This window comes from Polypterus senegalus, chromosome 10 (assembly GCF_016835505.1).
Source record: "Polypterus senegalus isolate Bchr_013 chromosome 10, ASM1683550v1, whole genome shotgun sequence".
Taxonomy (NCBI): Eukaryota; Metazoa; Chordata; class Cladistia; order Polypteriformes; family Polypteridae; genus Polypterus; species Polypterus senegalus.
Window position 1 is genome coordinate 16879175 of NC_053163.1, and position 25383 is coordinate 16904557.

The 25383-nt window shown below is 40.4% G+C and overlaps 1 protein-coding gene across 6 annotated transcripts; it reads right to left on the reverse strand.

Annotated features, from left to right (window-relative positions):
- Window positions 1-1465: 1465 nt before the first annotated feature.
- Window positions 1466-24683, reverse strand: LOC120536821. 6 transcript variants are annotated; one of them, XR_005635206.1, is made up of 7 exons: window positions 24449-24682; window positions 12460-12545; window positions 11882-12089; window positions 8200-9108; window positions 3964-4233; window positions 3058-3168; window positions 1466-2120 (listed from the first exon to the last, which is right to left on the reverse strand). XR_005635206.1 is itself a non-coding variant. In XM_039765325.1 (6 exons), the coding sequence occupies exons 3-5, from the start codon at window positions 11938-11940 to the stop codon at window positions 3993-3995; spliced, it is 1209 nt and encodes a 402-aa protein (XP_039621259.1). In that variant the 5' UTR covers window positions 11941-12089; window positions 12460-12545; window positions 24449-24682; the 3' UTR covers window positions 1466-2120; window positions 3964-3992. The 6 variants fall into 6 exon arrangements, 2 of the variants coding, with proteins under 2 accessions (XP_039621259.1, XP_039621258.1); XR_005635209.1 differs by having other exon boundaries at window positions 8200-8388; window positions 24449-24642; XR_005635207.1 differs by lacking the exon at window positions 12460-12545.
- Between the last annotated feature and the right edge of the window lie 700 nt (window positions 24684-25383).

The window sequence follows — 25383 nt, forward strand, 5'->3', positions numbered from 1 at the left end:
CCAAAGAGTTCAATCTTTGTCTCATCAGACCAGAGAATTTTCTTTCTCATGGTCTGAGAGTCCTTCAGGTGCCTTTTGGCAAACTCCAGGCGGGCTGTCATGTGCCTTTTACTAATGAGTGGCTTCCATTGGCCACTCTACCATACAGGCCTGATTGGTGGATTGCTGCAGAGATGGTTGTCCTTCTGGAAGGTTCTCCTCTCTCCATAGAGGACCTTTGGAGCTCTGATAGAGTGACCATCAGGTTCTTGGTCACCTCCCTGACTAAGGCCCTTCTCTCCTGATCGCTCAGTTTAGATGGCCAGCCAGCTCTAGGAAGAGTCCTGGTGGTTTCGAACTTCTTCCACTTACAGATGATGGAGGCCACAGTGCTCATTGGGACCTTCAAAGCAGCAGAAACTTTTCTGTAACCTTCCCCAGATTTGTGCCTTGAGACAATCCTGTCTCAGAGGTCTACAGACAATTCCTTTGACTTCATGCTTGGTTTGTGCTCTGACATGAACTGTCAACTGTGGGACCTTCTATAGACAGGTGTGTGCCTTTCCAAATCATGTCCAATCAACTGAATTTACCACAGGTGGACTCCAATTAAGCTGCAGAAACATCTCAAGGATGAACAGGGGAAACAGGATGCACCTGAGCTCAATTTGGAGCTTCATGGCAAAGGCTGTGAATACTTATGTACATGTGCTTTCTCAATTTTTAATTTTTAATAAATTTGCAAAAACCTTAAGTAAACTATTTTCACGTCGTCATTATGGGGTGTTGTGTGTGGAATTCTGAGGAAAAAAATGAATTTAATCCATTTTGGAATAAGGCTGTAACATAACAAAATGTGGAAAAAGTGATGTGCTGTGAATACTTTCTGGATGCACTATATATATATATATATATATATATATATATATATATATATATATATATATATATATATATATATATACAGACACACACTAAGGTATGAACATACTAGAATGTCTAAAAAGAAAGAAAACTTAAAGGAATGAAAGTTCTGACTTGGCAGTCCCAGTCACAGTGAGGCCTTATGCAGGTGTATTACTGTTGGTATTAAGGAGCCCCAGTCTAGTTTCTTTGCACACTTCTGATGAATGACCCTTTGCCTGAAAGTCCTCATTGTCAGTGTGTCAGAGAGAGGATGTGCAGCATTGTTTATAATGACACTCAGATTTGTCTTCTTTCTCTCCTTCAGGGGGTCCAGAGTGCATCCCATAACTGAGCCAGTCCTTTAAATTAGCTTATTGATTCAGTGGGCCTCTCTTGAAGTGATGTTACTGTGTAGAAAAGCACACTGGTACTTAACCTGAGCGTATAAAGTCCTAAATCACTACAATAATAACTCCATCAGCTCAAATTTCAAGAATTAATTGATTTTTTTTAAACAAAATTATGTCACTCATTAATGCCTGTCTTTTTATTAATGGGAAATTACTTTTTTACACAGTGCCAGATGGTGATAGATAACTTTATTCATCCAATGAACAAAACAAGTTCAATAGTTGACAATGATTAAATAAATTATCAATAATCTCAAAACCACAGTCATATGTGTACATTACAAAATTATGTTGCTTTCCTGGGCTGATGTTACATGCTAGTTTTATTTACTCCAGCTTATTAAACAAGATTTTCAAATTCCAAAAGAAATAAAGTAAAAATAAACATTTAGAGTTTTTCAATGCTAAAAAATCTGCAACACCATTTATTAAAAGACGAAAAGTATCAAATAAACATTTCTAAAAGCTAAAGTTGCATCCTATTTGAGCACATAATTAAGCAGCCTTTAGTAAGGCTTGTTTCATAAGTCAAAGTTCAGGGATGGTTTCTTTAAGAAGCATCAGGATAGCTTGGGTTGCCTGCCGCTCGTTAATCCATCTTATTTTATTGCATTCTGTCTGAGAAACCAGAAACATATGGCCTGTCTGAACATTTCTTCAAACGATCTTCATAATGGCTTGTTTCAGTCATCATTCACTCAGCCAGTATATAGCCAGTGGGCTATTTGTTCACAGTTTGTTGTGCATAGAAGGTATTTTTGTATCTTTACTGGCTTTTATTTCACTTTATGTAATTGAGGAGGCTAAATCTGAGCTGAAACTGCACTGTAAAGACAAAAATGAAAAGATACATTTAAGTAAATGAAAAAAATCCATCCATCCATCTATCCATTACCCAACCCGCTATATCCTAACTACAGAGTCACGGGGGTCTGCTGGAGCCAATCCCAGCCAACACAGGGCGCAAGGCAGGAAACAAATCCCAGGCAGGGCACCAGCCCACCGCAGCGTTTGACCTATTGACTTGAAATATGGTACACATATACTATGTGATGTCTACTATGCACTTTCGGGGTGATGATTGACTTCCAAGGTTATTCCTCTTTTCATTTTTATTTTATTTTATTGTAGAATCATCTCTCGGCAGCAGTTGTGTGGCACATGTGTATGGCACATGCACCGTTCTCATCCCTACCATCTTCGCCGTCACTTCACCAACCTCTTCATATCTTAAATCATTCTTGAGGCAGATTGAAGACTTAAGTGCCAGCTTAGGTGAAAAATTAAAGAAAACGTACTAAGTAATTGCAACACAAACGCTGCCTTAATCAGTTTTAATGTGAAAAGATGCCAACGAAAGAAGAGAAGAAGCAGGCTGCTAGAGTGGAGAAGAGGAGAGCTGCTCAGGAAGCAGCAAGCGCATCAACCGCATCAACCTCTGAGCAAACAAATGCTAAACATACAGAGAAAGAGGATGAAAACTAGGAATGCTCAAGTCTGCAGTGGGCCATTACTGGTTTTCTACAATTAACTATTTTTATTTTTGGGTCCCTTTTGTAAATGCTTTAGCCAGCTTTAGAACATTTCGAGCTCCTTTCATGTGTCGAATAAAAACAACAGGCTCAATACTTTATCCCACATAAAACAAGGATTTATTTATAATTCGACAAGTACAATTGAAGCACTGAATAGAATCCTGATGTAATGTCAATTTGAATAAGGGGTCTTTCCCATAAAGGCATCAAGACGTTCAATGTCTTACTTTGGAACATTTCTTGACGTCAAAACATCTGTAAAGCCATTCTTCTCCATCATGAATGTAGTCGGAATCTGTATCACAACTCCTTGCTTCCAGGATTGACAGGATGTGGCCCTAAATCAAATACATTTCTGTTTATGATTTCCCATGCGGGCACACAAAACACACAATATTTTCTACATGGAAGACTTAATGGGTGCGCCCCTGATACTATCTTGTGAGCACACAGAAAGATCTTGTGAGTATGCAAAATGTTCTTGTGTACATGCGACAAGATCTTATGATTACAGGATATTTTCCTATAAGTATGCAAATCTTTCCGTGAGCACAAGAAAAAAAGATTTTTTTTGCTTTCTTTTTTGCTCGTGTCCCTTGAGAGGGTCCATACTATAGAAATAAATGTTGTTTTAGTGAAAAAATCATGAGGCCTGAAAATCATTAAGATGGAAAACTCCAATTTACGACATCTAACCTAACAGACATGTCGTGCTAAAAGAGGAACTTTGGAGATCATATATCCCAAAGTGTATTATGATTAATTAAACAATCATTTTTGGCGTACACATTGAATCATATTTCTGTTTTAACAGCACAACAGCAGCATGGTGGTACAGAGGCTAGCAGTTTCCACAAAGTTGAAGAGTCCTGAACTCTTGGCCTGGTAACTGACTGTATGGAGCTTTGAATGTTCACCTCAGTTCTCTAAGGATTTTGCTTTTACAATCCAAAAAGTTTGCACGTTAATCCACTGATGTGATCCATTGTGAGTGAGTGATGGTGTGTGGGACAAGTGGGCTGACACTATCATGGCTCTGCCTGATGCTATTTGAATGACTTAGTTGAATAATAAAATAAACACACATTTTAAAGGTCTGCAATGTGAGGCAATGGCTAGCGCTGCTGACTCACCTCTCCTGGGTCTTGGGCTCAGAATTTGGTCATTTAACTTGCTGTGTGAAGTTTTGCGCTCTCACAGTGACTTGGTGGGTTTTCTTTGGATCCGTGGGTCTTCTTTTAGATGCCAGAATTCTAGAGAATAACTTGATCGCTGGCATTATTTGTAATTTACTTTGGTATGACTGAGGTGCGTAAGTCGGCCTGGTGTTCCAACGACGTTCCATTGATGGACAGCTTCTCTCTTGTGAGATTGATCTCATTTGTATCCAGTTCATTGTGATCCTGTAATAAAATACATATAAACATATATATTTAGTGAATATTTGTAGCTAGAAATCCACAAAGGGAGAAAATAAGTCACATATCTTAAAATAGTTTTTCATTCCTAAGGCTTCGACAACCTACCAGGTGTCATCATCAGAGCAAAAATGATTAGACATACAGGAGTTAAAAGCAATACATAGCAAATGAGAGGGGGATACATAAGTTGTGGTGCAGAGGATGTTGGTCATAAAGTCTTTTTATATTATTCTTCTTTTTAAGCCTGCATATGCTGGGTTCATGTCGAACTGTGTGTCAATGGCATTTTTATATGATAGCCACGATTCAGCCAGCTTCCTGGCACTTTGAGAATTTGCCTTGAATCTTAATTGCGCTGTGTGCCAAATAAACTTGTGTCCGGTTTAATTGGAATGTGCGCCTATCAGAGACCGTAGGTTCTTCCTTCTGATAGCATTGCGATGTTTTTGCCTACGTGTTGTGAATGATTTAGATGTTTGTCCCACGTATACAACTAGGCATGCACTACATAGTATACAGTATATATGTGATATACGCACATATTAATTCAAAATATTATATATATACTGTATATATTTATATATATACTGTATATATATACATAAAATCCAACGTCTGTCTGTCTTTATGTCTGTCCACTTTTCACGAGAAAACTACTTAATGGATTTGCTTGAACATTCTGGTTAATTTTGCGACCTCTCTCATCGTGCTAAGTACTGTATCATAGTTTCCTTGTAGTGCCAATTTATTCGTGTGAATCCGAGAGAGACGTAGCGGACTGAGTGAAGGGGAGCAGGGCCCCTCACACGCCACCCTCAGGGCGTACCTTAAATAAGTTTAGCTAGCAAATGAGACAACTACTTAACGGATTTAGCTTGTTTTTTTTTTGTAAAATTTGCTTGAACATTCCAGTTGATTTTGCGACTTCTCTCATCGATCTCTCTTGCAGGAGCGATATATTCACTCTAATCCGAGATAGAGACTGTGGGCTGAGGGGAGGGAGAAGCGTGACGTCTGGAGTGGGGAGTCAGTCTACCTCTGTGTTTTGGAGCGTAACTTTCCCATGCTTAGCTAGCAATACCTTTTTGTTTTTTGATTTTTAAAGTTTGTCCTGTTTCACTACTATGCGCGAGGAGCCACAGGGAACAGCTAGTATGTGTGTATATATATATATGTGGTGTTATGGGTCCACAGCTCGTTGAGCAAAGGCCATTCATTTTAAATAATCAACGCGCTCGCGGCTTAGCGAGGAGTTGGGCCATAGCGAGCCGTGGGACGATCCGTAGGGTGTGGGCGTTTCTCACCGAGTGCACAGGTGAGGAACTGCCCACATTCGTGATTGTCCCATGGCTAATGCTGCAGCTGCTGTGGCCCTCGTCATTTTAAAAAGCGCGAGTCGGTTGTGAGGTGTAAAAAAATGAAGAGAGGAGAAAGGAGATGAGGAAAGAGGATGGAGGTTACAGGGAGCGAGGAAGCATGCGGTGCAAGAGAGACGGACAGGCGGTGTGTGCGTGTGGTGAGCGCGCGATCGAGCGCTCTAGGGCAGCTGTAAGGAAGCTGGGTGTTGGGCCAACACCCAGACGTTTCAGTTGGATGTCGCTCCGCTGAGCGATCAGGTAGCGGGAGTGACCAGGGAAGGCGACTGTCCGCAGAGAGGCCATGGAAAGGCAGCGGAAGTCGGGAGACTTGGTGGTTGGAATCCCCAACGTGGGCGACCTGGCCGTTGGTGGAAACCAAGTTCTCCGAGGCTGGGATGAGTGCCATACTGGAGCCAGGGTTCGGGAGGTCTCCAGTCTCATGCGTGTGTTTCAGGAGGGCAGCTGCAGAGAGCGTCTTGCCTGCTGCTAAGCCCTGACGGGATAGGCAGGTGAGACGCTAATAGAAACGATGCACCGGATTTGTTATTGTTTTAAAGATTGCTTCCTAAAGAAGATTTTTAACCTCTCGTTTTAAAGGATTGTTTTTTCTTATTGTTTTAACCTCCACGTTTTACATTTTATGGATTTATTTAATGAAGAATTTGAATGGACTGCACTATTTATGAACACTGTTTATTTTGTTGACTGTTTTAAATAAAAGCACTGTTGCACCTTTTGTATACCTTCCCCTTGCTCAGTAATTTGCCTCCGTTGACTAGCTCACTCGGTAACATTATCGACGGTGTTGGGTTCAAGGGTTCCCAAACATCAAAGGGAGTGTGGAGCCAGAACCCACATCGTCACATTTGGTGGCAGCGGTGGGATGTCCCCAGCGGTGGGATGAGCTAGCAGTGGAGGCCAGAAGAAGAGACAGAGCAGCAAGCGGGATTGGTAACTGACTTTTGGAAGGAACCACGTACCCAAGCCGGAGAAGGACATTTTTAAGGGACTGAGCTTTTTAAGAACATTTATTTATTGCTGCTTTTTAATTGTCTTTTAAAGTTCTTATTGTTTTAATGTCCTGTTTTATGAAGGGGGCTTGGGTTTGTTTTATTGTGGGGAATTGTTTTAGTGCTTTTATTGTTTTAGTGCAGTGTAGAGTGGCCGAGCTGTGGACCTGAGCTCCAGTTGCATTGGGTTGGCAGTGGTGTGGAGCCTTCTCATGCAACTGGAGTTTTATGGGGGGTGGAATGTGGTGTTATGGGTCCACAGCTCGTTGAGCAAAGGCCATTCATTTTAAATAATCAACGCGCTTGTGGCTTAGCGAGGAGTCGTTGGGCCATAGCGAGCCGTGGGACGATCCGTATGGGTGTGGGCGTTTCTCACCGAGTGCACAGGTGAGGAACTGCCCACATTCGTGATTGTCCCATGGCTAATGCTGCAGCTGCTGTGGCCCTCGTCATTTTAAAAAGCGCGAGTCGGTTGTGAGGTGTAAAAAAATGAAGAGAGGAGAAAGGAGATGAGGAAAGAGGACGGAGGTTACAGGGAGCGAGGAAGCATGCGGTGCAAGAGAGACGGACAGGCGGTGTGTGCGTGTGGTGAGCGCGATCGAGCGCTCTAGGGCAGCTGTAAGGAAGCTGGGTGTTGGGCCAACACCCAGACGTTTCAGTTGGATGTCGCTCCCGCTGAGCGATCAGGTAGCAGGAGTGACCAGGGAAGGCGACTGTCCGCAGAGAGGCCATGGAAAGGCAGCGGAAGTCGGGAGACTTGGTGGTTGGAATCCCCAACGTGAGCGACCTGGCCGTTGGTGGAAACCAAGTTCTCCGAGGCTGGGATGAGTGCCATACCAGAGCCAGGGTTCGGGAGGTCTCCAGTCTCATGCGTGTGTTTCAGGAGGGCAGCTGCAGAGAGCGTCTTGCCTGCTGCTAAGCCCTGACGGGATAGGCAGGTGAGACACTAATAGAAACGATGCACCGGATTTGTTATTGTTTTAAAGATTGCTTCCTAAAGAAGATTTTTAACCTCTCGTTTTAAAGGATTGTTTTTTCTTATTGTTTTAACCTCCACGTTTTACCTTTTATGGATATATTTAATGAAGTATTTGAATGGACTGCACTATTTATGAACACTGTTTATTTTGTTGACTGTTTTAAATAAAAGCACTGTTGCACTTTCAACCATCCCCTTGCTGGAATTATTTGCCTCCACTGACTAGCTCACTCGGTAACATTATTGACGGTGTGGGGTTCAAGTGCTTCCAACAGCAATGGGAGTGTGGAGCCTGAACTCACATCGTCACAATATATATATATATATATATATATATATATATATATATATATATATATATATATATATATATATATATATATATATATATATATATATATACATACCTAATTTTATGTAGGTATTTGAAAGCTGTAATGGAAATTCTGTGGTATAGTACTATATGTGACTGTTGTAGTATGACATGTGCAAAGCTGGAAAAACTCTTAGCCATGTCTACTAACTGCTCATACAGTTGATTCAAAGATGGTCATCACCCATTCTGGGAAACACTATTAATACAGAGAATTAAAACACTTACTGTTGAGGGATAAAATCCTTTGACAAGGCTTTCTGGTTGTTGATTTCATCCTCCTTCCCTTTTTGCAGAACCTCATAAAGGTGTTTGTATGACTCCAGCTCTTTCCGCAGCTTAGCCACTGTCCTCCTTATAATTTCAGCAGTTTCATTCGTTTTACCTTTAGCCAGGTCTATGCTGTTTGTGCAGATTCTGTAAAGATCCCAAACTATAAAAACACTACTACAAACCCCACCGAATATTTTTAGTGCCCCTGTTCCCGTTCCTCTCAGCCCCACAGCTGCCCCATCACTCACTGTATCTCCAATTCTGGTCAAATTGGCGATGTCGTCTGCTATGTTTACTGCAGCTCCGCCTAACCCCACTCCTGATCTAGCAGCTTTAAAACCAGCATATGACATTTCAGTCTCATCTGTTTTTAGATGAGTTTTTTGGATCATCTTTATTAAATATTCCGGTTTACATATTTCCGACACCTTATTGAAAACTAGTTCTTGTTTTCTAAGACTTTTTTCAATAGGCTCTATCATCTTTTTATACTTGTTCAGGATTTCCTTAACTTTAGTCTTCTTTATTACATTACAAGACCATGTGGCGATGTTTGCTATTAAATCTCCCACACCTGCACCTGCTCCAACTGCAGTTCCTACTATACTGAGTATTGAGGAGACTCCAAGTGTGACAGGTGCCAAGGCCAGGCCAGTGATACACAGCACACTGCCTGCTATGCCAACAGTGCCTGATGACATGTTGACAATCGAGACATTTCTTTTTACTGTGTCCATTGCAGACGCAATCTCCTCTATGTTTCCAAGACATTCTTCCAGAGCTTCCTGATGTTCTGAAAATGTCTTCAGAAAAGGGGCTGAAAACTTCTGGTAAATCAGGTTAGTCCTCAATTCTGGGGTGTTTCTGTTATTAGAAAATTAAAAACAAATGTTAAATCTAATGAGTATAACATGACCACATTTATACCTCTATGTATTGTTAAACCCACCAAATCGAACTCATTGTCATGGGGTGGAGAGCCTACCCTGGTAGTACTGAATAAAATGAAGGAAATAATCATAAACAGGACACTTTAGAGTTGACACATACCCTAATACACCCGTTTTGGGAAATAAAAAAACAAAAAACACACAGATACAGAGAGGATGTGCAAGGAGAAGAATATGGTGTTGGAATTGAAAGCTGGACAGGAGCCTTAGGCAGCAGGGCTGTCTACCACAACACTATGTTGTCAATTACTTTGTCCAGTAACTCAGAAAAAGTTTAAGTGGCATTTTATAAGGGGACATTTTCTTAAATATCAAGAACTATTTGGTTTGTTTAAATGTCAATGGTCTTTTATTTTTAAGACTGCTTATCGGGAACATTAACTAGTAGATTATGGGTTACCAACTTCGGTCCTGGAGTGCCCCAATGACTACATGTTTTCATTCTAACCCTTTTCTTAATTAATACACTGTTTTTTTTCTGCTAATTGACTTCTTTTGAATTCATTTTAATCTACTTGTTTGTTCATGATTTGTTCCTCTGAATTGCTTCATTTCTTTCCTTAAATGACACCCAAACAGAAATGAAATGTGAAGTGAGTGAGCCAACAGAAGACCAACTAAGTCAGGGCCTCAAACTCCAAGCCAATTTCACTCCAACCAGTTGCTTAATTAAGAGACGATTCTTGTTGTTAGTTAAACCCATTCTTTAATTTCATGGCTTGTTGCTGCTCTCCTTGTGTAGTAGCAGACATTTCTGAAATTGTTGATTCTCCTTTCTCTAGATAGATAGATAGATAGATAGATAGATAGATAGATAGATAGATAGATATGAGCACTGTTTGGGGACCTGAGCAGATCAGCTTTCCTGAGACCTTCACCTTTCTTTATTTTCAGATATTGTATGATGGACACTAGTTGTTTTGGCTCATTTTGTATCTCATTATTGTTTGGCTGCTAATTTAGGAAAAAGAAACAAGTAAGGGAACTGAGTCTTCAAAAGCAAGTCAATTAAAATTAATTTGAAAGAAGTTAATTAGCAGCAAAAACTGGTCACTAATTAAGAAAATGGTTAGAATGAAAACCTGCATCCACTGCAGCCCTCCAGCACTGGAGTTGGGGACTCTTGTAATAAACATTAATATTCCTTACAATAAATCTATCAACATTAACCATTTGCTGGGCAGTATGTTAGTGAAGCAGTTATTGCTACTTCTTCATGAACCCCTGGATTCAAACGTTATAGCCAGTTGTTGTCTATGTGTAGTCTGCATGATCTCGCTGTATCTGTGGGTGTCTTTTTTTTCAGCTATTCTGGTTTTCTTCCCACATTCCCAGACATATGTTGGTTAGTTCAATTACTAATTCCACATTAGCCTGTGTATGTGTGAGTAGACATTGCAATAAACTTGTCCTTGTCCAGGGATGTTTCCTTCCTTGCATCTATAAACATTTTTACCTTCCTCAAAACTATAGTAAATGGGCATAAAAATTCTACAGTATTTCTTTTTGTCCCATCAATTGATTCATTTTTCCCCAGCCATCTGCTGAAGTATATACAGTATGTATATAAAGGATTTCTCAGTGATGTTATGCTTGATTTATTTTTTCATGGAACTTTTATTGAGGATTGTACTATGCTCAGAAATGAAAATATGCATATCAGAAATGAATTAAGCTAAGGGAGTGCACTTTTACGAAACATTGTTTTGTTGATGTTCTTTTGCCATTGTTTCACTTTGCTGTGTATTTGTAATATGTAGCATTATGATAATGGTATAGTATAATGTTATTTAGAACAAAAGAGCAATCTAGAGGGGAACAGGCCCTGACAGACTGACAGAAGTTGGTCAGTGTTTAACGACTTAACTACCTGTATATCCTTTCTTCCTTGTTTGTCAGAAACTAGTGCTGTGCGTCCTTTGAAACTACGGAGACGGCCGCTACAGAGACACAAGAAGAGACAGCTGGCATGCTGCCGACTCTCTCTATCTGGCATTTTTCATCCAGGAAGGAGGAGGAAGAAGCCAGGCCATCACTGTATCCATTCAAGGGCCATGCTGGAGTAAAGACCAAGCCTGACCAGAATATCAGACAGCGAGCCACTTGGTAGCAGCATCTACTTAGATTATGATAGTATTTTTGCCTCACTCATTTTACTTTGTTCATTATTTGAGACATATGATCTACAATACATGAATACATGTGTTTTACTTTCTCCTGCCTCTTCAGGTACTTTATATAGTTGCCTGGATTATAGAAATGAAAAGAAAGTGGGAAGTGATGAACTACAACTACAGTTAATCCTGATAGTGTGGTAAGGGTAAGAGATTTTGGGGCATTCTGTTAAGGTCTACGTAATAAAAAGTAAAACAGGGAACGGAGTCACCTTAGCACTCTAGCACAACCAAACAAACTTCCTCAACATAATGCACTGGATCTCAACAGGCATTGGTACTGTTAATATCTTTAAAAGCATGCATGATCACAACTTCCTTAAGCTGACATAACTTAGCTTTCCCCTTTGTAGGTCATCAACCTATTAGGTACAACACGTAAATTGAGTAGAATGCCATTTTTGTTTTCACTTATGAGATGCTATTAACTAAACTGGTAATATTAATTAACATATCTCAATACTGAAAGACAAAATATGTAGCCGTTAATCAAAAAAAGACCTGATCCAATACCTTATTTTTTCCAGTTGATGAAGATGGTTGGTCATCTCAAGAAAGTAGGTGTCATCCATGATGATGTAAGAATTTAAACAATTGTGTAAATTGCCAGTAATAAAAATGAATAATCCGTAAGGTATATTTCTATACTCTGAAGCACCTCGACTTATCAATTTTAATTCTCAGTCTCCTTCTTGTACCTTCTTCTGTGGATTACAAATCTCTAAAACAAGCAAAGAGTTGGTAGTGAATTTGGTTTGCTTAATTAAAAATATAGTATACAGCTTAATCCAGCCTAAATAATGAGTGTGGAAATTGACAAGCTCAGTGTAAAGTAAATTATTTCTACTTCTTCTTCTCAAAAAGGGGAAGTAAGCTATAAACATTAACACTTCCTGCTTTTGTTTAACATGGAGGAAATATGAAAAATCTGAAAACTAGCACCAGCTGTGAATATTCTAATGAAATGTGATATTTGGCCTTGATAGGCAAAGAGAAAGGGAACAGCAAAGACACATACATATAAGTGCTGAAACCAATAAATGACTGATGGGCAACAAAACAGAGCAAAGTTGTGTTTTAAAACTACGTACATAGCAGGTAAATAGCTGGCTACTCAGTGGTTCTCTCACTTAATGCTCCAAATCAGGGAGGTTGCACTCATAATGTTTCTTCATACCTGAAATAATGGCAGAGACGCACTAAGTATTAAATAAAAATTGCAATTTCATTGCAAGGGGGGAGCACAAAGTGCAAAGAAAGAAAAGACAACATAAACACAAGTGCCACTCTTGATCTTTCTATCACTCAAAAAAATGTTGGTTCTTTAATGGCACCTCACAGTTCTTCATTGAGCCATTTCTTGACGAAGAACCATTTCATTCTGTGTAGGTTTCGTTGTATGTAAAGTTGGTTCTTTGTGCTTTGAAAAACTGAAATCTTTAATGTATGGTAGGCTGCAGGATATAGCAAATTAAGAAATCCTGGACTTGGTGTGTATGCATCAAGACTCCTTTACAAATCATGAGCTATTGCTATTTCACAAATCTGTTATCATCTATTCATGATTATTTAAGGTATGGAGCTTGTTGTGCATCTCAATAAAAAAGGTTCTTTCTGGAACCTTCACATGAACTGGTCCTTTGGGAACAAAAAATGGTTCCCCTATGGCATTGTTCTGAAGAAATTGCTATGGCACCTTTATTTCTAAGGGTGTACTCGGGTATTTGCTCACCTATCTGCTGGATGGGGTGCCTGACCTCACTGCTCACAACTAAGTTGCCAGCAAAAAATTTCTCTCTATCTGTCTTTTGGATGATCCCATCCTTTGCTTCTTGTCTGAATTCTTCTCTTAATGTTAAATTTAATCTGCTCCCTGACTTGAGGTATCTATAAATAACGTCTTGAGTTCATTTCCATCAAAGCCCAGTATTTCCAGTGTCCAAGGTGACCCCTTTTTGGCTAGTCTGGTAACCATGCACCTCCAAGGCTCTGTTAGCATTACAAGAGTCTCACCTTCAGGGATTCTCTTCTCCTCAAGAAGGAAAAACCCAGTCACCAGTGTGCCAGTCCAGGACTGAGTGGTAACAGATCTCAAGTCCGACAGGTTGGTTGTTGCACACTTTCATTTCTGTATTATAGGGCCCATGGATGGATCAACCCTCAAAGCATTCTGGCTGCACTCCAAGGGGCTTGTGATGGCAGGGGGGACTTTTCACCATTCACAAACCTCCCCCTGCTCAACAAAATTACCAAGGGGGACACAAAGAAATGATTGCATATCCGTGCACCAAAATTATCTAATAGAAACACTCCTCCAGCCCCTCTTCACCACTCGAGTCTCTGCTGGAGTGAAGTCTCCACACAAATTAAGTAGCAGGGTGTCTGAATGCCGCTTCGTTTACAGTAGGACAAACTCTCTGCTAAGGAGGTCTATTCATTACACCCAGGGGCCTGTGAGGGTCTTGTTCCAGCCTTGATAGGGACCGTATCTGAAAATTGTTTCAAAAAGATATTCAATATGGCAGTGAAAGGCCTGGCCCACAGCCTCTAGTTCATAAAATGATTGTCTGTGCTTTTTAGTATGCCAGTATTTTCATCAAAAATGTTGTCTTACCATGACATTCTCTATTGCCTCAGACTGGATTTCTATAGTACATGAAGTTTTATGGGTGACATAGTGTCTCAGTGGTTACAGAATCCATAATGGACTTTGTACTGTACATTCTCCTTATGCCCATGTCCCCTGGTACTCCTCCCATAGTTCCAGAGTTATGCCTATTAGATTAGTTTATGTTTCTTATCTGAGCCAATGTGAGCTTGCGAGGACCCAGCAACAAACTGGAGCACATTCTGTGTGTGGTGTTCTGGATATTCAATATAAGGATTTTGCTGTTCTTTTTCACTTCAAACGTCTGTTTATTTGGGCCTTTTAATAGCAGAATTCAGAAGAGTACAGATGGGTGCATTACGTATCCTTTTTTGCTTTTAAATCGTCAAGAGAGTTTATCTCAGTAATCATGGCCCATACACCTTTTCATGTATCTAATGTGCTAAGATCTCTTTTGCCTTCTCTGTGCCTGTGGTCTGAGGTTAGAATAAGGTCACCGTTCTACTTATGTATCACAAAAGGCAATTTAAGGAGTCTGAGGTCAGGAAAGGCTATGAAGAGTTTCCTACAATAACCCCTTTCAGGGAGACAACTGGCCAGCCCATAAAAAAGGCAGTTAAAGTGGCATAGTGACAGATCTTTTTTGCTTCCCCTCTCTACCTTTTTGCCAATTCACCTAACCTGTATGTCTTTGGACTATGAGGGGAAACCGGAGCACCTGGAAGAAACTTATGCAGGGAGAGCATGCAAACCCCATGCTGGGAGGGTTCACCATGGGAATTCCAGTTTCCTTGTTGCAAGGCAGCAACACCATCTCTGTGCCATGGTGCCATTTATTTTAGTAACATAGCTTTCTAATGAAATAAAGACATCCTAACAGAAGCCAGGATTAGGAAGAATGTTCTACCTTAGGAGAACTATGAGACAACAGCAGTCTACGCATTCACTTTGGTTAAGATTAAATGATAATCTTAAGTCTAATGGAGGTAAAACGAATTTACCAAATTGTTGGCTGACATGTGCAGGAGAGCTACCAGGAGTTAACTGTGTAGTCATCTGCCTGCTCATATTAGTCATCACAAAACATGTTCCTATTTTATTTCAGACAAAGGAAGTGTCTTAAGGCTAAAAAAAATAAACTATGACATTTCTCTCTCTTGTAGCATTCATAGGAGATTTCTTTCTTCAATATCTCTCTGCTTTTTAGCCTATAGTTGACCTTTTTAGCTTTGTATTATTATTTTCCAGCTAAGGTTTCAAATTAAGTTATAGATCAAAGATGCTGCAATAGTAGTTACCTCTCAGTTACTTAAATCACCTGTGGAATCAGCTATTTTGCTTTGACATTAGCTATTAGCAGCACTGTTCTACAGGTCCCTTTATACCTCAAAGAGTTTTGTAAATTGTAGTTTATCGACCATATATATTTTTTCATTTGTCTTTGGATTTGGATTTGGTTTTGGCATTTTGGCTTTTTAAAACTTTGTGTTTGTGGATTTTTAGTTAACAATGTATTTTTATTTAATTAAAAAAGTAAAGTTCTCTGTTGTCAGAAATTAAAATGGCTTGAGAGCTGCATGATTTAACTAGAAGCAAGAAGTTATTATGAGAAATACATTAGCCAACTCATCTCATGACCAATTATGGCACTCTTAAGAGAAAAAAGATGGCCATACCTATCTATTGTTCAAGTCTTTGTTGATCTTTGATATCATGAGTGTTTCTTGTCTTATATTGGTGTTAGTTTCTATAGAGCTGAGTTAGATTAGCTCCCTATGTATGTATGTATTTATGTTTTTTTGTCTGTTATACTAATTGTTAGCATGCCAGTTAATAGTGTTTAGTGGCTTGCAACATATATTTTGTACAGTGGGTATAATGTTTACCAGTAATTCATTAAGGTAAGAGTGCAATAGGGGCGGCATGGTTGCGCAGTGGTAGCGCTGCTGCCTCGCAGTTAGGGGACCTGGGTTCACTTCCTGGGTCTTCCCTGCGTGGAGTTTGCATGTTCTCCCAGTGTCTGTGTGGGTGTCCTCCGGGCGCTCTGGTTTCCTCCCACAGTCCAAAGACATGCCGGTTAGGTGGATTGGCGATTCTAAATTGGCCCTGGTGTGTGCTTGCTGTGTGGGTGTGTTTGTGTGTGTCCTGCGGTGGGTTGGCACCCTGCCCAGGATTGGTTCCTGCCTTGTGCCCTGTGTTGGCTGGGATTGGCTCCAGCGGACCCCCGTGACCCTGTGTTCGGATTCAGCCGGTTGGAGAATGGATGGATGGAAGAGTGCAATATAAATACACCAAAATAAGATGCCATATAAATACCCCTAGTATCATGAGGATGGTACAAGTCAAGTCAGTTGGCGAGTATGCACTGGTACAGAATGTTGCCGCACCCATTACACAACTCAGGGTCCCGGTTTGCATCCCCCAAGGCAGACACACGGTCCAGCCCTACCCTCCGGAAATGACCCTCTATCTGCCGCAGCCAGGTGTTACGTGGGTGATCCATTGGCCACGTAAAACTTGGATCCCCAACAATGAGGATCTTATGAGTCAGATCACCCTCGAGGAAATGCGCCACATGGCCATAGTGCCGTAACTGATGCTCCCTTACAATGCAGGTAATGTCCTCATTCTGGACTCCATGAGTAACTGTTCATTCAACACAAAGTCAAACCAACGGTACCCAAGGATTTTCTGGAGAGACACAGTACCAAAGGAGTCCAGTCTTCGTCTCAGGTCACTGGATAGCATCCGTGTCTCATAACCATATAGCAAGACAGGAAGCACCAGGACTCTAAAGACTTGGACCTTCGTCCTTTTGCAGAGATATTGGGAGCGCCACACACACCTTTCCAGCGACCTCATGACCCCCCCATGTTCTCCCAATCCATCTACTGACTTCATAGGAAGAGTCACCAGAGACATGAATGTCACAGCCAAGGTAACGTTCTGCCTCCACACTGCACAGGTGTGCAGGTCACAGTACCAGTGTACCAGTGGCCATGATAGCCAGCAACCTCGAGGGGATCCCGCAAATCCTCAGGATGTCCCACAGGGCAGCTCAATAATATTATAATATTATTATAGTACAATAATATATAGATAGAAATATTCACTTATAAAAAAAAATACTTTGGAAACAAATTGTTGTACTTACTACAGGTTAGAACTAGTAGAGGTAAAATCTCAGGAACTGACTGGTCAGCTAGCCTGGAGGAATACAGGTGGCTGAGCCATTAACAGGCTGAGAGGTGGACTTGGGGTTGAAGGCTTTGGATCAATCTACTTGTAACCAGTTTCAAAAGGTTAGTTTATCCAAATATTAAAGATGGGGACACTTTCAATCCTATTAGCCCTTCGCCCCAGGATGGAAGGCTAGAATAGAAGAGGTAGGCTTATTTATGCACCCCTTGACTCTTCAGAAGGATACATGGGCTAGAATGAGGGCTCAGTGTGCCTGAACTGAGTCATTATGAACTAAACACTCTAACTCATGCAAAAGGCATGTCAAAGACCATTAGAACTTTATAAATGAGGCCTGTAAAGGCATGCTGGACTCTCTTTCTCTGCCATTTTCCATCCTGAGCAGAGGTCATGTCTCAGTTTTTTTTGTTTCCATGCAGAAGTCATATTGAATTAAAGACAATGAAAGATTAAGAACCATGCTGAACCACATCATACCAGAGACCAATCACCATCATAAGACAGAGAGCCACCTGGTAGCCTATTGTCCAGTTGTATCATTGTATCAACATTATTTTGCTCTGCTATTTTGAGCATTTTATCCATAATGTATGAAAACGATTGTAGCTTTCACTCTTGCCAATTTTATTGCTGTCTTGTTGCTTGAGATGATCTAACATAAGAGGGCTGTAGAAGGGATTTGGGGCATGTAATAAAGATTATAAAAGGGGAGAATAGGATCATGACAAAACAAAACAAAAAAAGACATTTTACTAGAAAATATCTGTGATGATAAAGGAAGAATCAAAACGTTCATAACAAAGTTTTGGGTAATTTGAGACAATGCTGTGATTAAATGAAACTTATAATTAGATTTTCAGTTATTGAACGGAAATCAATCCTAGGCAAAATACGTTATTCCCAATGTGTGTCAGTCATGGGCTAATTCGATTTAATACTCTTTATTACATACATCCGTTTAGAGTGACTAAATTTGTTCAGAATTCTGATTGTAAGATTTATCGTAAAGCACCTATTTTGCTTGGCCACACCCACTATTGTGATAACAGCAGAGTTCCATTTATTAACAGGGAACAACACCCAATGGAAAATCTCAGCTTTATCAGCACTCCAGCATGATAACCTTTCCAACACCAGTACTATCCTTTGGTTTATTTTGCTCAAGTGAAAGAAACCCAACTGGTTTTGTTTATTAAAACAGGAATTTATTGTAATATTTTAAATTAGAAAAAAAAAAGAAAATCAACAGAGAAGCTGTTAGAGAGGCAGCACCAATCAGGATTTGATCATGTCTCGCATTTCAGGGTGCACGTCCCAGCATGCTCTAGACCATGAAATATTATGGAACGTTAGCTGAGAGAAAGACATGTATGTGTACTAGTAATTTCCGCAAAAAGTAATAGCAATTTGTAATAATTAACATTCTGTATTTTACCAGATCAATACGAAATTGTGCGTTTAATGACCAAATGTAAGTTTATTTGTATTTATCTTCCATTACTTGTTTGTTATACAGTTAAACTGTTCATTCATTCATTCTTTCATTCATTCGTTCATTTTTCCATGCTTATCCTAACCCAGGTCATGGGGGCAACAGTCTACGTGTCCCTTTTCATAGCCATATACTTGCCAACTAATTCGGTGTGATCTCAAGGTGTTCCCCAGCCGTCCTCCAAGAGAGGCCTAGGTCTTCCCCAGATTCTTCTCACAGCTGGTTGTGCCCATAAAACCTCCAAAGGGAGGTGTCAAGGAGGCATCCTTATTAGATGCTCAAACCACCTCATTTGGCTCTTCTCAATGAGGAGGGTCAGCAGCTTTACTCTGGATGTCTGCACTTCTCACACTATCCCTCAGGGAGAGCAAAGCCAGCCCATGGAGAAAACTAATTTCAGCCAATCAATCTCATTCTTTTGGTCATTACCCAAAGCTCATGACCATAGGTGAGGGTAGGAACATAAATCAACTTTTAAATCAAGAGCTTCACCTTTCTTTCTCAGCTCCTTCTTCTTCCATACAGATCTGTATAGATCACATAACTACACTTACCACCCTAATCTGTCTGTTAATCTCAACATCCTTTTTCCATTCACTTGTAAAGAAGACCCTGAGGTACTTAAACTCCTCCACTTCAGGCAGTAACTCACCACCCACTCAGAGAGGACAGTCCACCTTTTTCCTACTAATGACCATGGCCTCAGATTTGTCCAATTGTGTGCTGGAGTCCACAGACTGATAAAGACAACAGGACCACGTCATCTGCAGACAGCAGTGACACAATCCCAATGCCACCTAACTGGACTTTGTCTGACCTCTAGGAACACAACCTGTTTTCAGTCGACTAGATTACTGCAACGCACTCCTCTCAGGACCACCCAAAAAAGACATCAATCGTTTGCAACAAGTGCAGAATGCAGCTGCTAGAATCCTAACTGGGAAAACAAAATCCGAACACATTTCTCCAGTTTTAATGTCACTACACTGGCTACCTGTGTCATTCAGGATTGACTTTAAAATACTGCTTATGGTTTATAAAGCCTTAAATAATCTCGCCCCATCTTATATATCAGAGTGTCTGACACCTTATATTCCAAATCGTAACCTCAGATCCTCAAATGAGTGTCTCCTTAGAATTCCAAGAGCTAAACTTAAAAGAAGTGGTGAGGCAGGCGGCCTTCTGCTGCTATGCACCTAAAATCTGGAATAGCCTGCCAATAGGAATTCACCAGGCTGATACGGTGGAGCACTTTAAAAAACTGCTAAAAACACATTACTTTAACATGGCCTTCTCATAACTTCATTCTTAGTTTAATCCTGATGCTGTGTATATTCAATTAATTATTGTTACTATTCATGGTGGCTCCAAAATCCGTACTAACCCGTACTCTCTCTTCTGTTTTTTTCCCAGTTTTCTGTGGTGGTGATCTGCACCACTACCACCTAATCAAAGCACTATGATGTTTCTGCTTTGATGGATTAAAGGCCAGAAGTCTACATGACCATCATCATCAAATTCTTCCATGAGAACCCTAAATACTAAGAGGACTGTTCTCATTATGTTAGGTAGAATGCCCAGAGGGGACTGAGCGGTCTTATGGCTTCAGAACCCCTGCAGATTTTTTTATTTTTTCTCCAGCTGTCTGGATTTTTTTTTGTTTGTTTGTTTGTTTTTCTGTCCTCCCTGGCCATCGGACCTTACTCTTATTTTATGTTAATTAGTGTTGTCTTATTTTAATTCTTACCTTGTCTTTTTTTTTCTCTTTTTCTTCATCACGTAAAGCACTTTGAGCTACAGTACATTAATTGTATGAAAATGTGCTATAGAAATAAATATTATTGTTGTTGCTTGCAATGCTCCTTACACTCATTTTTTCAAATGTTTTCGAATATTATAAAGATTTTGTCTATTTTTAAAAACTCTAACTGCCTACTCGCTACTAAGTTTTTTTGTTTTCTTCTTTGTTGAATCGTTTTTTGACGAGGAAATAGGAAATTAGATGTGTTGTCTGAAATGTATACAATAATACAATTGATCTTCGGTTAATAGTAGCATAAACTTGCTTTTTAGTGTGATATGCAGCGAGTCTCATGTTCAACTATCAATTTTTATCAAAATGGTGTCAAGGATGTCTGGGGACACTGCCGGCCGGGACGCCTGGATAGTCCCCGACATGGACAGTATTACTCCTCGGCCACGAGAGGGCAGCCGCCCGGGCCTATCTGGGGGCCACAAGGAGGGACCTGGGACGTTCCTGAGAGGACGTGGCCACCGCCAGGGGGCGCCCGGACAGTAAGGGAATCCTGGATGGCAGCACTTCCGCCACACCAGGAAGTGCTGCCGGAAATACTTCCAAGAAGACTTGGCTTCCAGGTGCTTTCCTGACACTTCCGCCACACCAGGAAGTGACGTCAAGGGGAGCACCTGGGGCTCATCCGGGCCATGATAAAAGGGGCCGCCTCCTTCTAGCAGACGAGCCAGAGTTGGGAGGAAGGAGACGAAGCTTGTGAGGAGGAGGAAGGAGGTCAAAGAGAAAGAGAGAGAAAGAAAGAGAGAAAGAAGAAGAAGAGAAAGAAAGCAAGAGAATTGGTGAGAGAAGGCATTGTGGTGCTCAAAGGAAAATAAAGGAGTGTGTTTTATACATCCTGGTGTCCGTCTGTCTGTGTCTGGGGGTCCGATTTCCACAATGGAAAGATATTAAAATGCTCTCAAAGTGAAACTGAAATAACTGAGACACAACTTAGCATAACTGATTTATTACACGACATTTAATTATGCATTTTCAGTTGATTACGATAAGCTGGCTGTCAGTGCGGCCTATTTGGTACGTTCTTCACACTAATTAAATGTTTTGCTATGTATCTAAAGTAAGCATCTGCCTGTGCCAGGACTAGAATTGGATGCCTATAATTGAAGCCCACCTGTTACAATTTTTGTAAATTATTATAGTAATTATTTTAAGCAAGCAAAGAAAAAAAAAATACAGAGCCATAATTAATGAAAAGTGCCGAGCTTCACGACCAGTGTTTATAAAACCGCAGACGCTTTAAATTATAGTATAATTGGTAAAGTAATTGGCAGTAAAGCTTCTGCTGATAATCTAAATGTAGAACATTCTCAAGTCCATCTTTAAATAGATCTTTAGGGTCTTGAAGAAAGTTCACCAGAAAGGGGGCCATTTGTTGTGCTCTGTTCACAAAAAGATGGACCTTCTCACAGTTTGCCCCCGGAGGAAACTCTAAAAAGGGGTTTGTATTGGAGAATACAGCCAGTGACGTGACAGCCAGCTTCTCAATGGCATCCAACACCTCTCTTGTTCCCTCGTAACTTTTCTGGGTTTTGACAAAAACTTCACTCAGTCTTGTTTGTAACATCTGCTCTTGATCGGACCGGTCCAGTACAATTTTTTTCGCCTTTAAGTCTGTAAATTTTGCTTTAATGTCTTCTATTTCTTTCAGTTCAGCTTTTTTATTTTGCCACCAGAAAGGAAAATCGCAAAGATACTTTTCTATCACGTCCATGTATCGAACAGTATCTGTAACATACTTCCTCACAGCTGTGGTGAACTGCGCTCTACATAAAAAAAGAAATACGTTAACTCACCATCTGTCGGCTCTTTATAATACTCTGCAAAATGTCAGAGAATGAAAACTTGAAATGAGACTTTCAAAACGTTTTTACTGAAGGTGACTACCAATTTAAAACGAGGAAACTACCCATGGATTTACTTACTTTCAAAACTTTCAGTTTGTTAGAGGGCACACTCTCATATATTTATATTTACTCATGCCACACACATTTAGAGTCACCAACTGAGCAAACAGACAAGTGTTCGGGATGAACGAAGGAAACCAGACAATCCAAAGACAAACATGAAGAGAACATACAGACATTGAAAATCTGAGTAGATTCTGCCCAGTCTAGGATTCAAACCCAGTTTTATGAAGCTGTGAGACACCAGAAAAACTTCATCATCAAAGCTAAATTATACAAAAAACAGACTGAAATGCAAATCAAACTAAATACTATTAACTTTGTCCTCTTCTCAGTCGTCATTGACTGAATCATTTAAAAGACCACGTCAGAGAAACCCAGTAGACCCAATTTTCCCAGCTAGAAGACTTGGACTTTGCCAATGACCTCTACAGGAGAAGACTGATAGACTTAATGTACAAACAAATAGACGGGCTCCTGCTCAATGAGGTGATCCACAAAAGTGACCTCCTTCAGCCCTGTCGAGCTCTGGCCACACACAACCCTCGCTGGGACTCACACCCAACCACTTACCTCCATCTCAAACAAAATGGCTGTCAATATTGCCCCTCACACTTTCCTTTTAACCTCCATTGCGGTTTGTTCTTGTGGTTTTAGGTGGGGTTGTTAATTGTTGGGGTGGTGGTGTGTGGGTTGGAATTGCGTTTTCTAGTTTTTTCCTGTGTGTCCCCATTCTTTTTCTTTGATCACTTTCCTACTGTCATTTTGCCATGTGGGCTCTGAGGTGTGAATGAAGCAGTTGACCGACCATTTACATTGTAAAAGGCGCTATATAGGTGCCTGACCCGACACAGACTCACGCCGGAGGCACATATAAAAACCAATAAGTTTTTATTTTTCTTCACCTGTGGGGCACGTCTTCCCCATGATCCCCACAGGCACAACACAGTCCCAAGTACACCCACCAAAAACAAACACACTCTTTCTTCTTCTTCTTCTTCTTCCACTACTCCTCCTCCAAGCTTCATCCTCCTCCTCCCAACTCTGGCCCTTGAGTGGTGGCTGCTGGCCCCTTTTATAGTTCACCCAGAAGTGTGCCAGATGGTTGATTGTCGAGTTCCGGCTGCACTTCCGGGTGTGGTGAATACGCTGCCCATACAGGCTCAGGAGTCCCAGCTGCAGCACCCCCTGGTGGCACCTGTGGGACCCAACAGGGCTACACCCAACTCCAATTCCAATGGAGCCTCTGCTCCAACCCAGGGGGGCGGCCATCTAGTGTCTAGGGGGAGGTATTGCACAGTCCATGGCTGCTCCCACTGAACATATGATGAAGGGGTGTCCCACCACAGCATCTACACGTGAATGCCCATTCAACCAAATACCCCAATCAACCTTGAAGCATCACATGCACATTCCCATGTTCACTATTTCCACCTTGAACTCTGGGATTCCAAATTATTTATTTAGAATACACAACACCACAAACCTTTCTTATCACACAATGCTCTTACACACCCTAAGAAACTAAAATGCTGTTCCTCAAAACGTGTAACATGCCTGAAACACCTGCAATTTATTTTCCTGCACTTCAGTGGAAATGAACTTGAAAAGTGTCGCCTCTCTGACATAATAATTTTAGTTTTCAGCATAATTCAGTTTATTGATTTAAAGCATGGACATTCTTATAAAAAAGTTAAGATGAAACTGTGTTCTTCGATTGTACAGTATATCTGTCTTAGGGTTCCTCAATTGTTCGAGTACTTAAGGAGGTCACTCTATAATGCAGTGCATTTGCTACCTTAGATTTAGAAACTAAAGGATACTTAACTGTTTGAATATCACATTTTAAACACAAGTAGTTCCAGATTACATTAAAAAAATGCATTGTGATAACTAACTGATGCACAAAATATTCACAAAATAAAAAAGATTAAAAAAATTCATGGAAATTACAAAAAAATGAGCCTTACACAAAGTTTTATTAGTTTTTAACTTTAAGTTCAGTTTCTATTTAGATCTTCTCCTCACAGGAATAAATCTAAAATATATAAAATAAACTTACTTTGCAGTGTCAGACATTCTTTAAACCTTTTCTTGAAGTTTTCTTCTCTCGTTTTGAACACAGGAGCTGATAAGCTGACAGAGATTTATTGATCAGGTTTAAGCGACAGAGTCTGAGTGCGCAATATGGCTGTCAACTTCAGACAGTGCAGAGAAGTAGAAAGAAGTTAGGGAGTGTCTCCTCAAAGAGAAAACAGGAAATTAAATCAGCAGCTCGGAGAAGTTCTCAGTTTGCATTTGATGATGAAGTGAAACAAACATCGTCTAACTGGCTTCACAGCTGACTGATAAAAGAAAAGTATTTCCTGAAGGCATCGGGAAGCTTGAGCACCGCCGTTATAGGTTTACTGAGTACCAGGGAGACTGTCTTGAGAATGAACACATTTGAAATGTCTAAGACAGAGTGCACAAACCTGAAAAAGAAGTACAGTGGATTCAGAAAGGATTCTGCCCTCTTCAGTTTCTGCCCATTTTATTGTGTTTGGATTTGAAATGAATTTGCCATTGCTGCCTATCAATTTGGACTCAATATGCTAGGATGACAAAGTGAAATCATGCTTTCAGAAAGACCTGCAAAGTTATTAAAATTCAAAAAAACTGAAATCTCTCATTCATTTTTGTCTTCTGACCCTTAATTCAGTAGTTTATAGAAGGTCATTCTGGCAGCAATTACACACTTTGCACACCCGTTTTTGGACAATCTCTCTTATTCTTCCTGGCATTAGATTGAATGGGAATCGTCTGTAAACGGCCATCTTCAATCAAATCAATCAAAATCTTTATTGCCATTGTAGCAATGAGACATTGTACAACAAAATTTTAGGTACAATTTTCCAGTGCAGAAAAAAATAAAATAAAAATAAATACAAAAACAAAACACAATTACTCGCCTTACAACTAAAATAAGGGAATAAATTAAGTACCCAAAATTATCCA

What these genes read in the sequence shown, in the direction of transcription:
- LOC120536821 (XM_039765325.1), bottom strand. Translation starts at nt 11,940, where the DNA reads ATGGATGACACCTACTTTCTTGAGATGACCAACCATCTTCATCAACTG. An exon ending in CATCAACTGGAAAAAATAAG is followed by an intron (nt 9,109 to 11,881) that starts GTATTGGATCAG and finishes TTCTAATAACAG; the next exon opens with AAACACCCCAGAATTGAGGA. An exon ending in AAGGATTTTATCCCTCAACA is followed by an intron (nt 4,234 to 8,199) that starts GTAAGTGTTTTA and finishes ATTTTATTACAG; the next exon opens with GATCACAATGAACTGGATAC.